Source organism: Mobula birostris, chromosome 3 (assembly GCF_030028105.1).
Source record: "Mobula birostris isolate sMobBir1 chromosome 3, sMobBir1.hap1, whole genome shotgun sequence".
NCBI lineage: Eukaryota > Metazoa > Chordata > Chondrichthyes > Myliobatiformes > Myliobatidae > Mobula > Mobula birostris.
This window is the reverse complement of record NC_092372.1, coordinates 49910129-49925022: the sequence shown is the minus strand read 5'-3', so window position 1 is coordinate 49925022 and position 14894 is coordinate 49910129. Positions and strand designations below refer to the sequence as shown.

Here is a 14894-nt window from a genome sequence, read left to right as displayed (position 1 = left end):
TTGCCTGCTTGCATATCATTCTTCTATTATTAATAAAGATTGGATTTAGTTAACTGTCTTAACATTACCAGAATGAATAAGCACAATTTAAGGATTTAAGTAAAAGTGACAGATTTTTAAATGTTGATTTGCTGTGTTGCTTAATAATGGTAGAAGACTTTGTTAATTTTCCAGGTTTTGCAAGGGCATCTGGAGTGGTTAATAAACTTAAGTTGGGAAATAATGCAAAAAAAAAAATTCGAGATAATGGGGAAAAGAGAATGATATAAAAATTGCTTCTCTTTTAAATTACAGAAATACAAGTTACTAGAGTGAAGTTTGCTTGCTACCTCTAAAATTTATATTTGTCAACTGGCAGTTGTTAATGATACCAACAATACCTGTAATAATGAGCATATCCCACATTAGATTCTGCAATATTTTTGTAATGAATAAGGGCCTCAATAATGGTGTAACCCTGTTTGCCCTTTTGTAGGTTCCAGGTACTGCTGAGAATGCACGATCCTGTGTTCGTGCATACTTCGCAGAATTGCATGAAACACTGTGTCGACAGGAGGAAATGGCATTAAGTGTAGTTGATGCACATGTGCGAGAGAAGTTGATATGGCTAAGACGACAACAAGAGGACATGACAATTTTGCTGTCTCAGGTTTCAACAGCTTGTCTCCACTGTGAAAAAACACTACAGCAGGTAGGTGGTAAAACTATGAAGCAACATTTTGTGTTACTTAATCAGAACACAATAATAAATTTAATCTAAGACTTTCATTTGCCGAAGTATTGTAGTCTTGCAGGAGGGTCAGCTCACTTTTTTAACAAATAGATTACAAGTTGGAATTGTCTCCTGAATAATCTTTATGAAGGACTAACAGATACGTAGAACAGTACAGGCCTTTTGACCCATGATCTTGTGCCAGCCATTTACCTACTCCAGGATTAATCTAATGCTTCCCCCAACGTAGCCCTCCATTTTTCTTTCATCCACGTGCTTATCTAAGAGTCATGCATCTTCCTAATGTACAGTGGCATGCAAAAGTTTGGGCACCCCGGTCAAAATTTCTGTTACTGTGGACAGCTAAGCGAGTAAAAGATGACCTGATTTCCAAAAGGCATAAGGTTAAAGATGACACACTTCTTTAATATTTAAAGCAAGATTACTTTTTTATTTCCGTCTTTTACAGTTTCAAAATACCAAAAAGGGAAAGGGCCCGAAGCAACAGTGCACCACCACTCCAGACTCTGCTAAATCTTCCTGAAGGTCTTTTGCAGTCAAACGGGGTTTTGATTTGCCTTTCTAGCAATCCTATGAGCAGTTCTCGTGGAAAGTTTTCTTGGTCTTCCAGACCTCAACTTGAGCTCCACCGTTCCTGTTAACTGCCATTACTTAATTACATTAGGAACTGAGGAAACAGCTACCTGAAAACGCTTCGCTATCTTCTTATAGCCTTCTGCTTTGTGGGCATCATTTATTTTAATTTTCAGAGCACTAGGCAGCTGCTTAGAGGAGCCCATGGCTGCTGATTGTTGGGGCAAGGTTTGAGGAGTCAGGGTATTTATAAAGCTTTGAAATTTGCATCACCTGGCCTTTCCTAATGATGACTGTGACAAGCCATAGCCCTAACAAGCTAATTAAGGTCTGAGACCTTGGTAAAAGTTATCTGAGAGCTCAAATCTCTTGGGGTGCCCAAACTTTTGCAGGTGCTCCTTTCCTTTTTCTCACTCTAAAATTGTACAAAACAAAAATAATACACCAATCTTGCTTAAAACATTGAAAAGAATGTTTCATCTTTAACTTTATGACTTCTGGAGATCAGTTCATCTTCTACTCACTTAACTATTCACAGTAACAGAAATTTTGACCGGGTTGCCCAAACTTCTGCATACCACTGTATCTACCTCCACATTATGACAATGCATACCATACATTTATTACTTTTTTTTAAACCTACCTCTGACATTTTCCCCTCATATACTTTTCTCTAATCACCTTGAAATTATGCCCTTTTGTATTAGCCATTTTTGCCCTAGGGAAAAAGGCTGTGGCTGTCCACTCCATCTGTGCTTTGACCATTCTTATACACCTTTATCAAGTCACCCCTCATCCTTCTTCACTCCAAAGAGCTCCAGCTTGCTAAACTTCTGCCTAAGACATACTCTCTAATCCAGGCAGCATCCTGATCAATCTGCTGTGCACCCTCTTTAAGGCTTCCACACCTTTCCAGATGCAACTAGAATTGAACACAATACTCCAAGTGTGGTCTAATTAGTTTTAAAGAGCTGCAACATTACCACACAGTGTTTGAACTCAACTAATGAAGGCCAATACGCCATGTGCTGCCTTAACCACCCTATCCTGTTATTCACTTTTTTTTACCACTCCTTGCATTTACTGCTTCTGAGAAAATTGTGGATCTGATGGTTACATAAGAAAATAATAAATATTAGGGGCATTGATCCCATAGCCCATTAATTCTGCTCTGTCTTTCTGAGCTGACCTAATCTTTGACTCATTTCCCCCTTTCCTATTTACGTCCCCCCGCCCCCCGCTCCCGGTTCTTCTGTTTTCTAACAATCTCGAGTATACTTAGAATTGCAATCAACAGGATGAGGTGCAATGTAAAAGGTGGACAAGATGAAGAAGGGTGAATACAGGACTGAAGGTGTTAGATTTGAATGCACACAGTATACAGAATAAGATGAACTTGTAGCACAGTTGCAGATTGGCATGTATGATGATGTAAGCATCACTGAATCATGGTTGAAAGAAGATTATAGCTGGGAGCTTAACGTCCAAAGATACACGCTGTATCGAAAGGACAGGTAGTTAGTGGTGCCCTATTGGTAAAAAAATGAAATCAAATTAGAAAGAGATGACATAGGGCTAGAAGGTGTTGAACCGTTGTGGGCAGAGCTAGGGAACTGCAAGGGTAAAAACACAGAGATGGGAGTTATATACAGACCCCCAAACAGTAGTAAGGATGTGGTCTACAAATTACAATGGGTGATAGAAAGGGCGTGCCAAAGGGGCAGTGTTGCAGTAGTTATAGGAAATTTCAAAATGCAGGTAGATTGGGAAAATCAGGTTGGTTCTGGATTCCAAGAGGGGGATTTTCTAGAATGCCTACGATTTGTATTTTAGAGCAGGTAGTGGTTGAGCCCATGAGGGGATCATCTGTTCTGGATTTGGTGATGTGCAATGAACAGGAATTGATTCGAGTTTTAGGTAAAAGAACCCTTGGGGAAAAGTGATTGTAATGTGATCGAATTCACCCTGACATTTAAGAAGGAGAAGCAAAAGTCAGATATATCAGTGTGACAGTGGAGTGAAGGGAATTACAGAGGCATGAGAGAGGAGTTGACCAAAATTGATCGGAAAAGAGCACTGGGATAATGGCAGAGCAGCAATGGCTGGAATTTCTGGAAGCAATTTGGAAAGCACAGGATCTATAGATTCCAAAGAGGAAGAAGGCAAGAAGAGACAACTGTGGCTAACAAAGTCACCACCAATATAAAAGCCAAAGAAAGGGCATATAATTGAGCAAAAATTAGTGGGAAGTTGACTATTTTCTAAATGGTAAGAAAATTCAAAAATTTGGGAGTCCTTGTGCAGGATTCTCTAAAAGTTAATTTGCAGGTTCTATGGTAAGGAAGGCAAATGTAATGTTGGCATTGATTTCAAGTGGACTAGAATATAAAAGCAAGGATGTAATGTTGAGGCTTTATAAGGCACTGGTGAAGTCTCACTCAGAGAATTGTGAGCAGTTTTCGGCCCCTTATCTAAGAAAGGATATGCTGACACTGGCGAGGGTTCAAAGGAGGTTCATGAAAATGATTCCAGGATTGAAAGGCTTGTCATATGAAGAGTGTTTGATGACTCAGGGCCTATACTGACTAGAATTCAGAAGAATGAGGGGTGGTCTTATTGAAACCTATCAAATGGTAAAAGGCCTTGATAGAGTGGATGTGGAGAGGATGTTTCCTATGGTGAGAGAGTCTTAAGACCAGAGGACACAGTCTCAAAATAGAGGGGTGTCCTTATGGAGCATAGATGAGGAACTTCTTTAGCCAGAGAGTGGTGAATCTATGGAATTTGTTGCCACAGGTGGCTGTGGAGGTCAAGTCTTTATGTGTATTTAAGGCTGAGGTTGAAACATTCATGATTGGTCAGGTCAAGAAGGGATACAGGGAGAAAGCAGGAGATTGGGGCTGAGGGGAAAATTGGATCAGCCATGATGAAATGGCAGAGCAGACTTGATGGGCCAAATGGCCTTACTTTGCTCCTATATCTTATGGTCTTACGGTCAAGTGAGTTTCAGTGTATTATTATTATATAATAAGACATAGAGTGTTTACCTTTTCATCCTCTTATGGACACAGACTCTCTGGAAGAAAACTATTTAATATTGAACTGGAGTTATGTTTAATTTAAACGACAGAATGTATACTTAGTGGCTATTTTATTAGGTACAGGAGTGGAAGCCAGTGTAGCCTATCCACTTTATGTTTCAACGTGTTGTGTGCTTAGAAATGCTCTTCTGCATGCCACTGTTGTAATGTGTGGCTATTTGAGTTACTGTCACCTTCCTGTCGGCTTGAACCAGTCAGGCCATTCTCCTCTGGCCTCTCTCATTAACAAGGTGTTTTTGACCACAGAACTGCTGTTCATTGGATGTTTTATTGTTTTGTTGCAACCTGGGGTCCTTGCCCTTTAGTATTCTCAGGATTCTGTTGACCTTTTGGATAGTACTCTTTTTTTTTTCTCTCATGCCAATTTGGTAAATATTACATTCACCCCCACCCCCCACGGAGAAGGTAGGAAAAGGAGGAATTGTCAACCTTCCATATTAATACTGACTAGAAATTCAGCTTTTCAAAAGTTATGAATTCCAGCAATTATCTTAAGTCATACAGCATGGGTACAGACCCTTTGGCAGAACAAGTCTATGCCATTCATTGGGTACTTATTGATATCATCCCATTTTATTCTCCTCAACTCCCTCACAGATTCCTCCACTCACTTGCACACTAGGAGTAATTTACAGTGGCCAGTTAAAGTACCAACCTGTATGTCTTTGAGATGTTGGATGCTGATGGTCTTCGAGAAAACCCATACAGTAACAACACAGACATGTGTTCTCCATAATGGCAATTCAGGTGCTCCCGATTGAATCTGAAGCACTGGCATTGAGGTAGCAGCTCTGTCTGCCACTGTGCCTCCGCTGCTTGGAAGCACTACAAGTCAGAATATCCTGGTCTGCTTGTGGACTTCAGAACTCAATCAAGGCTCTGTTGCAGAGTGACCAATTGTTGTTCTGATGTCAAGGATTCCATGGTACTACTCCAGAAAACTAAAGTAGAGAGATATTATGTTATAGTGATCAGGGTTTTTATCAGCCAATCCTGTTAAAATAGTTTGGTCTTCTACAATAGTTACAGTTTGAAACACAGTGGTGCAATACAAAAGGGATCTGTGGGTCCTGGTACTGAAATATCTGTACAGCCTCACCAGTGTCCAGTAAAGGTGCTTCAATATTGAAACTCCATGCACTGTTGTAAAGCCACCTTAATTACTTGCTATACCTACATGCTGACTTTTTCTACTCAGAGTTCAAATAATTTAAAAATCATTTTTGATTCTTCCTTCCAAAGGTAACCTAATATTTTCTTAAGTTCAAAGTAAGTTTATTATCAAAGTGTGTGTGTTTCACCATGTACAACCCCGAGATTTATTTTCTTGTAGGTGTTCACAGTAAATAGAAAGAAACACAATAGAATCAGTGAAAGACCGCACATAACAAGGTGGACAAACAGCCAAGGTGCAAAAAACAACAAACAGCAAATAGAAAAGAAAAAAAGAATAATAATAATAAATTTCGAGAACATGAGATGACGTGTCCTTGAAAGTGAATCAATGGATTATTGGAACAGTTCAGTCTTGGGTTATCCTCTTAGGTTGAAGTGGAAGACACCATGGTTGGGGGAGTAGTGGACAGTGAGGAAGGTTACCATGGCTCGCTGAAGGATCTGGGTCAGCTGAAATGTGGCAAATGGAATTTAATGCAGTCAAGAGCAAGGTGTTGCACTTTGGTTGGACCAACCAGGGTAGTCTTATTCAGTGAACGGTAGGGCACTGATAAGTGTGGTAGAGTAAAGGGATCTGGGAATACAAGTCCATAATTCTTTGAAAGTGGTGTCACAGGTAGACAGGATTGTAAAGGAAGCTTTTGGCATATTGGCCTTCATAAATCAAAGTACTGAGTACAGGAGATGTGATGTTATGTTGAAGTTGTGTAAGACATTGGCGAGGCCTAATTTGGAGGATTGTGTGCAGTTTTGGTCACCTACCTACAGGAAAGATGTAAACAAGGTTGAAGGAGTACAGAGAAAATTTATATGGATGTTGCCGGGTCTGGAGGACCTGAGTTATAAGGAAAGGTTGAATAGGTTGGGACTTTATTCCTTAGAACATAGAAGATTGAGAGGAGATTTGATAGAGGTATACAGAATTATGAGGGGATTTGATAGGTTAAATGCAAGCAGGCTTTTTCCACTAAGGCTGGGTGGGACTACAACCAGAAATCATGGCCTAAGGGTGAAAGGTGAGAAGTTTAAGGTGAATATGAGGGGAAACTTCTTCATTCAGAGGGTCATGAGAGTGTTGAACCAACTGCCAGCACAAGTGGTGCATGCGACATCAATTTCAACATTTAAGAGAACTTTTGATAGCTACTTGGATGGTAGGGGTATGGAGGGCTGTGGTCCCAGAGCAGGTCAATGAGAGTAGGCAGTTTAAATGGTTTCAACAAGGAATGATTGGGCTGAAGAGTCTATTTCTCTGCTGTACTTTTCTATGGTTCAAGAATGTGATGGCTGAGGGGGTAATAACTGTTCCTGAATCTGGTGGTATGGGTCCATAAGCTTCTGTACCTCTGCCTGATGGCAGCAACAAGAAGAGTGCATAGCTTGGATGGCTATGGAGAGCTTGATAATGGATGCTTTTCATTGCGACAGCGCTTGATGGTGAGGAGGGCTTTACCTGTGATGGACTGGGCTGTATCCACTACATTTTGTAGGCTTTTCTATTCAGGACATTAGTGTTTCCATAGCAGGCCGTGATACAACCAGTCAATGTACTCTCCTCTGTAGATCAATAGAAGTTTGTCAAAGTTTTAGATGACATGCTGAAAATTCACAAACTTCTAAGAAAGTAGAGACACTGCCGTGCTTTCTTTGTAATGGCAGTTGTGTGCTGGACCCCGTACAAATCCTCTGAAATGAGAACACAGGAATTTAAAGTTGTTGGCCCTGATCCACTGATGAGGACTGGCTCATGGACCTCCAGTTTCCTCTTGCTGTAGTCAATAATCAGTTCCTTGGTCTTGCTGACATTGAGTGGGAGGGTGTTGTGGTGGCACCACTCAGCCAGATTTTCATTCTCCGTCCTTTATGCTGATTTGTCGCCACCTTTGATTCGGACAATGACAATAGTTTTGCCAGCAAACTTAAGTATGGCATTGGAGCTGTGCTTAGCTTCACAGCAGTAAGTGTAAAGCGAGAAGAGCAGAGTGTTAACTACAGTCTTGTGCACCTATGCTGTTGGTAATTGTGAAGGGGGTGTTGCCATGACGAAACTGACTGGGGTCTGCAAGTGAGGGAATCAAGGATCCAGCTGCACAAGGATGTTTTGAGGCCTCGGCTTTGGAGCTTATTGATTAGCTTTGAGCAGAAGATAGGATTGAATGCTGAACTGTAGTCGCTGAAGAGCATCCTGATGTGTGTGTCTTCACTGTGCAGAGGTTCCAGGGTTGAGTGAAGAGCCAATGAAATGGCATCTGCTGTTCCCATATTGGAGCAGATCCAAGTTGATTCTCTGGCAGGAGTTGATCATGTTTCATCACCAACCTCTTAAAGCACTTAATTGCAATGGATGTATTGTGGACAATAGTCATGGAGGCAGCTTACTAGGTTGTTCTTAGGCACTCAGGTATAATTGAAGCCCACTTGACACAGGTGGTACATCAGACTGACGAAGTAAGAGGTGAAAGTTATCAGTGAACACTCTAGCCAGTTGATCAGCACATATCTTTAGTATTGCCAAATGCATTCCTTGGGTTCATCTTCCTGAAGAATGGTCTTGCGTTAGCCCCAGAGACTGAAATCACGGGGCTGTGGAAGTTCATGAAAGTACCTCCATGATTTGATTTTCAAAGCGAGCATAAAAGTCATTGAACCCATTTGGGAGTGAAACCTTGTTACCTGTGTCGCTTAGTTTCACTCTGTAGGAAGTGATGGCATTCAAGTCCTGCCACGGCTGTTGAGTATACTTCAATGATTCAAGTTTGGTCCAGAATTGCTACTTTGCATGTGAGATTATTTTCCAGAGGTCATACCTTGACCTCTTGTAGTTTACTTGTCGCCACACCTGAACACCACTTATCTGGCCCTCAGCAGATTGTGGATCTCCTGCTTGGGGAATACTCCAAATGATTTTGTGGGGACATAATCATCTACGACTGTTTTTATAAAGTCCCATGACAACCGTGGCATATTTGTTTAGATCCTCTGAGTCCTTGAACACTGCCCAGTCCATTGACTCGCAGCAATCGTGTAGCTGCTTCTCTGCTTCCTGTGACCACCTCTTTGTTGTCCTTATCTCTGGGCCTTGGGCTTTAGTCTCTGCTTGTATACAGGTAGAAAGAGGACAAGCAGTTGGTCAGGTACCCCATTCTAGTGATGGAACGGTAGGTATTCCTAATCGTAGTTGAATAGTGGTCGAGATTGTTGGGACACTTCCTGCGGCAGGTGATGTGTTGATTATAATTGGACAAGGAGCTCTTCAAACAAGTCTGACTGAAATCCCCAAGAATGATTTAAAAGGCATCGGCGTAGGTTGTGTCTTGTTTGCTGATCGAGGCACTCAATACTTATGGTGCTCACAATATCGGCCTTTGGCGGCATGTAAATTTACAGAGGAGAACTCTCTTATAAAGTAGAATAAGGACAACACTTAATCATTAGATGTTCCATGTTAGGGGAACAAGATTGAGACAAGGCTACGCTTGAGCACGACAAAGAGTTCATCATGACACACAGACCCCCATCTTTTGCTGTTTTCAAATCAGCAGTCTGGTCCATCTGGTGAATCGAGAAGCCCTCGGGTCTTACCGACATAACCGACTTGTCCAGAGTGAATGATGTCTCTGTGAAGCAGACATTGCAGCAATCCCTCATTTGCTAGCAAGCTGCTGGTTAGAGGAAATTTGACACCCCAACATTTTAGTCTGGCTTGCACTCTTGGTCTCCTCCCTCCCTTCTGGCCGTGGCAATGTACTTTTGTCCGTTTAAAAGTGCTGTACTTGCATTCCTGAGAGTTAAGGCCATGGCGTCCTTCAGAAGATGATAAAATTGCTAGTTTGTTAAGACACTTCAAATGTGCGTTGCTTAAAGTGAAATTACAGGCTGCAGATTGCAGTGAGAGTAGTTCAGAGGAAGTACATTTAGAAGTTTTGTAAGCTTCCCACAAAGCATTGCTGTGCTTCACCAATGCTATCTTGACTATTTTCGCACATTGAACTATTTTCCCACATTTGTCAACTTCTTGTCCACTCACTGTACCCATCTACCTGTATGTCCCTTTGCTGCTGCTTTGTTTTCTCCTCACTTGTTAACCCATCTATTTTTGTATCACATGCAGATTTGGCTATATTATATTTAGCCCCTTCACTCCAAGTTATCAATATAAATTGTAAAGATTTGAAGACCCAGCACTGATCCCCGTATAGCCCACTACTTATCGATTGCCAGATCAGATGTAACTATTTACTCCAAATTTACTTTCCATCAGTTACACTGCTACCCACACCAATATATTACCCGCACACAACCATGTGCTGATGTGTGATAATGCTTTGTGACATTGTTTTGAATGCTTTCTGTTAATCCAAACGCATTACATCTACAGATTCTCCATTATTTACTGTTGCACCCTTAAAGAATTCTAGCAGATTTGTGAAATGTGATTTCCGTTACATCAAGGCCATGTTGACTCAGCATGATTAACTTATGACATTCTGCATGTCCTGCAATTAATGGATTCCTCCATGTTTACCTTGACAAATGTTGGGCTAACTTCTTCCAACAAAAGTGAACTCAGGATGACTCGATTCCTTTTACTGTCCTGACTAGGATGATTGTCGGGTAGTGATGGCTAAACAGGAGATTACTTGTTTATTGGAAACATTACAGAAGCAACAGCAACAATTCACTGAGCTTGCTGACCATATCCAAGTGGATGCCAGTATCCCTGTAACCTTCACAAAGGTAAAGTATCTTTTCCTCTTCCTTCACTGAATTTTTGTTTACTCTGTGATTTAGTCTTGAGTATCTTCATTTTGTGGCGTAAGCCAAATGAAAGCTTAATGATTTCTTTGGCATACTCCTTGATGCACTTATTTGTCTTGAGAAGCCAGTTGGAAGAACGTTAGTTCAGATTACACCATCTGTAAATAAAACAAAATGAAATTTGGATAACGATTTTACATAATTTAGATTGGAATGGAAATAATGACATTGATTCACTGACCCTGCCAGTGGATTCTGTGGAAACAGCACTGATGGTACTTCTTCCAGGCCAAGATCCCCAGCACTGAGGTTTTAATTGCTTTCAGCCAGTTTCAATGAACAGGCCATGTTGATATCATACCTGGCAGTAGCCTTTCAGAACAAGTTCTCTAATCCATGCTGTATTCCAGGAGAGGTTACTTGGAGGACAAAATAACTGCATCAAGGGTATTTTGGTACTTCCTTGAAAGATTTCTTATCCCTTCACCAATCAAAATAGATTAGAATCCCCTGAATGGAGGGAAGTTTGTCTAAAGCTCCTGTCAGACCACATATATCAGTTGGAGTGACAGGTGGATTTGCTATGGCGCATATAGCATGTGGGAAGTATCATAAGTGAGAGTTTTTGGAGGTGGTCAACCACAGGTTTGGCCAGTTAGATGAATGACTGCCAGGAGGAACAGGCAGATATACAGGAGTGCCTTGTGGCTATTCTCTCAAGTACCCAGGGTCTGAGAAAAGCAAAATAGAAGATTGCTGAGGCTTTGACAGAGATCTTTGTATTCTCCTTTGCTGTAGCTGAACTGCCAAAGGACTGGTTCAGCCAGTGTTGTTTCTTTGTTCAGGAATGACAACAGGACAAACTAGGAGGTTATAGACTGATGAGCCTTGCATGGAAGTTTGGGAGATAGGATTTACTTGCATTTGGAAAAGTATGTACTTGTTATGGATAGTCAGCATAGTTTTGTGCGTGGGGGGGTGGGGAAATCCTTTCTTTTCTTTTTAAATCTTTTTATTGAATAAGTATACAAAAAGGTAAGCCATATAGGCACTAATACACTTAGAATATAATAAAATTACAGGAGGTATTAATACAAAAAAAATGATACAAACAATGTAATTTAAACATAACATACTAAGGTAACATAATAGTATACTAATTTTTATATATACTTATCTCAATAGAGAAAAGGGAAAAAAAAAACCAAAAAAAACCACCGTGCAACTAACTAAAAGCAAAGCAAAGCAATGGGCTAACTTGAAACCAAACAGAGTTAAAAAACTTAAGATCACGTCCTCAATCCTGACCTCCATTAAAAACAGTAAAAAAAAACAAGAAGCGTATATAAATATGGAGCAAAAAAAGAGAAGAAAAAATTACATTAAATGAAAATATTGAATAAAAGATCTCCAGGTCTGTTCAAATTTAAGTGAGGAATCATAAAGATTGCTTCTAATTTTCTCCAAATTCAAGCATAATATCGTCTGAGAAAACCAAAAAAGGTAGTTGGAGCATTAAGCTCTTTCCAATGTTGTAAGATACATCTTTTCGCCATTAAAGTAAGAAATGCAATCATTCTACGGGCTGAAGGAGAAAGATTACTGGAAATTTTAGGTAGTCCAAAGATAGCAGTAATAGGGTGAGGAGAGATATCTATATTCAATACCTTGGAGATAATATTAAAAATGTCTCTCCAAGAAGTTTCCAGAGTAGGACAAGACCAAAACATATGAGTTAAAGAGGCTATCTACCCTGGACATCTATCACAAAAAGGGTTAATATGAGAATAAAAGCGAGCTAATTTATCTTTGGACATATGTGCTCTATGAACAACTTTAAATTGAATTAGGGAATGTTTGGCACAGATAGAGGAAGTATTGACTAATTGTAAAATCTGCCCCCAGTCATCCACGGAAATGATAGACCCCAATTCCTGTTCCCAATCTACCCTAATCTTATCAAATGGAGCTTTCCTAAGTTTCATAATAATATTATAAATCATAGCCGATGTACCTTTCTGACATGGATTAAGGTTAATTATAGTATCTAAAATGTATGTAGGAGGAAGCATTGGAAAAGAAGAAAGTATAGTACTTAGGAAATTTCTAACTTGTAGATATCTAAAAAAATGTATTCTTGATAAATTATATTTATTAGATAATTGTTAAAAAGACATAAGGGAACCATCTAAAAATAAATCCAAAAACCGTGAAAGACCCTTAGTCTTCCAAATTTGAAAAGCATGATCCGTAAAAGAGGGAGGAAAAAATATGTTACCTAAGATAGGAATCGCTAGCCCAAGTTGGTTAAGATCAAAAAATTTTCTGAATTGAAACCAAATACGTAAGGTATATTTAACTATCGGTTTAGATACCTGTTTGAGGCGTTTCAAATCAAAAGGAAGAGAGGAACCTAAAATAGAGCCAAGTGTATAGCCCTGAACAGATTGTAATTCCAATGCTACCCATTTAGGAATGGATAGTATATCCTGGTCAAGTAACCAAAATTTCATATGTCGAATATTAATTGCCCAATAATAGAATCTAAAGTTAGGTAATGCTAAACCTCCATCTCTCTTAGCTTTCTGTAAATGTATTTTACCCAGTCTCGGGTTTTTATTTTGCCAAATAAATGAAGAAATTTTTGAGTCAACTTTATCAAAAAAAAATTTTGGAACAAAGATTGGTAATGCCTGAAATATATATAGAAATTTTGGCAAAAAAAACATTTTAACTGCATTAATACGACCAATCAAAGTTAAATATAAAGGAAACCATTTAGATGAAAGTTGAATAATATGGTCAATTAAGGGTAAAAAGTTAATCTTAAATAAATCTTTGTATTTACAAGTAATTTTAATCCCAAGATATGAAAAATAATTATTAATCAATTTAAATGGAAAGTTATGATATAAGGGAAGTTGTTTATTAATTGGGAAAAGTTCACTCTTACTAAGATTTAATTTATAACCTGAAAAGAGACTAAATTGTGCTAATAACTCTAAAACAGCAGGGATGGATTTTTGAGGATTAGAAGTATATAAAAGTAAGTCATCAGCATAGAGTGATATTTTATGGGACTTTAAGCCCCAAGTTATCCCAGTAATATTTGGAGATTCTCGAATGGCAATTGCAAGAGGTTCTAATGCAATATCAAATAATAAAGGACTAAGAGGACAACCTTGTTGAGTACCTCGAAAAAGAGAGAAAAAAGGTGAGCTTAGAGAGTTGGTACGGACCGAGGCCACAGGAAAATGATATAACAGTTTGATCCAGGGTATAAATTTCGAGCTAAAATTAAACATTTCAAGCACCTTAAATAAGTAAGGCCATTCTACTCTATCAAAAGCTTTCTCAGCATCTAAAGAGATAACACACTCAGGAACATTTTGTGAGGGGGTATAAACAATATTTAACAGTGTGCGAATGTTATAAAAAGAGTAACGACCTTTGATAAAACCCGTTTGGTCTTCCGAAATAATAAAAGGAAGTACTTTTTCTAATCTGTTTGCTAATAACTTAGAAAAAACTTTAGAATCAACATTTAATAAAGATATTGGTCTATAAGATGCACATTGAGCAGGATCTTTATCCTTCTTTAATATTAGAGAGATTGATGCCCTATTGAAAGATTCGGGAAGTTTCCCAAGTTTTAATGAAGCTTCAAAAACCCTACAGAACCAAGGGATTAATGAAGGTGCAAAACATTTATAAAATTCTACGGTAAACCCATCAGGGCCAGGAGCTTTCCCCAAATTCATAGAGGAAATAACATTCTTAATCTCATCAGTGGTAATGGGAGTATCTAACATAGAAGACATATCCTGTGAAATCTCAGGGAAGTCTAGGTTATCTAAAAAATCATTCATATATTTAGAGTCTTGAGGAGACTCTGATTGATATAAGGAAGAATAAAAATCACAGAAGGTTTGATTAATCCCTGCATGATCAAGTATCAGTCGGTCATTTTGGTTATAAATCTGATTAATTTGAGATTTAGCATAATTAGACTTCAATTGATTAGCCAGCAGTTTGCCAATTTTGTCACTGTGTACATAAAATTCACTTCTTGTTTTCTTTAATTGGATTACAATCGAGGATGAAAGTAATAAACTGTGTTCCATTTGAAGTTCAGTTCTTTGTTTATATAACTTCTCAGAGGGAGCTGTAACATATTTCTTAGCAATTTCCTTAATCTTGTCCACAATTACCAACTCCTCCTGCTTCAGCTTCTTCCTCAAAGCAGCAGAATACGAGATAATCTGACCACGAATATAAGCTTTAAAAGTATCCCAAAGAATGTTCACAGAAATATCCTCTTATAGTTGAGTGTAAAAAAAAAAGATCAATCTGTTCATTCATAAAGTTAACAAAGTCCGAGTCCTGAAGCAACAGCGAATTAAAACACCATTGTCTATTATTTTGTGTATTGGCCTGAATTTTAATAGAAAGCTTAAGTGGAGCATGATCCGAAATGGTTATAGAGTCATAATCACATTTAATCACTGAAGAAATAAGATGAGAGTCAATAAAGAAATAATCAATTCTTGAAT

General features: G+C 38.9%; 1 protein-coding gene across 2 annotated transcripts in view; it reads left to right on the top strand.

The window, feature by feature from the left end:
* trim23 (tripartite motif containing 23) overlaps nucleotides 1-14894 on the top strand; it is a 39759-nt gene that overhangs the window by 14705 nt on the left and 10160 nt on the right. For both annotated transcript variants that reach the window (XM_072252612.1, XM_072252611.1), the window contains exons 6-7: nucleotides 476-691; nucleotides 10186-10320. In XM_072252612.1, coding sequence (XP_072108713.1) covers nucleotides 476-691; nucleotides 10186-10320 — 351 coding nt within the window. The remainder of the gene's footprint in view (nucleotides 1-475; nucleotides 692-10185; nucleotides 10321-14894) is intronic.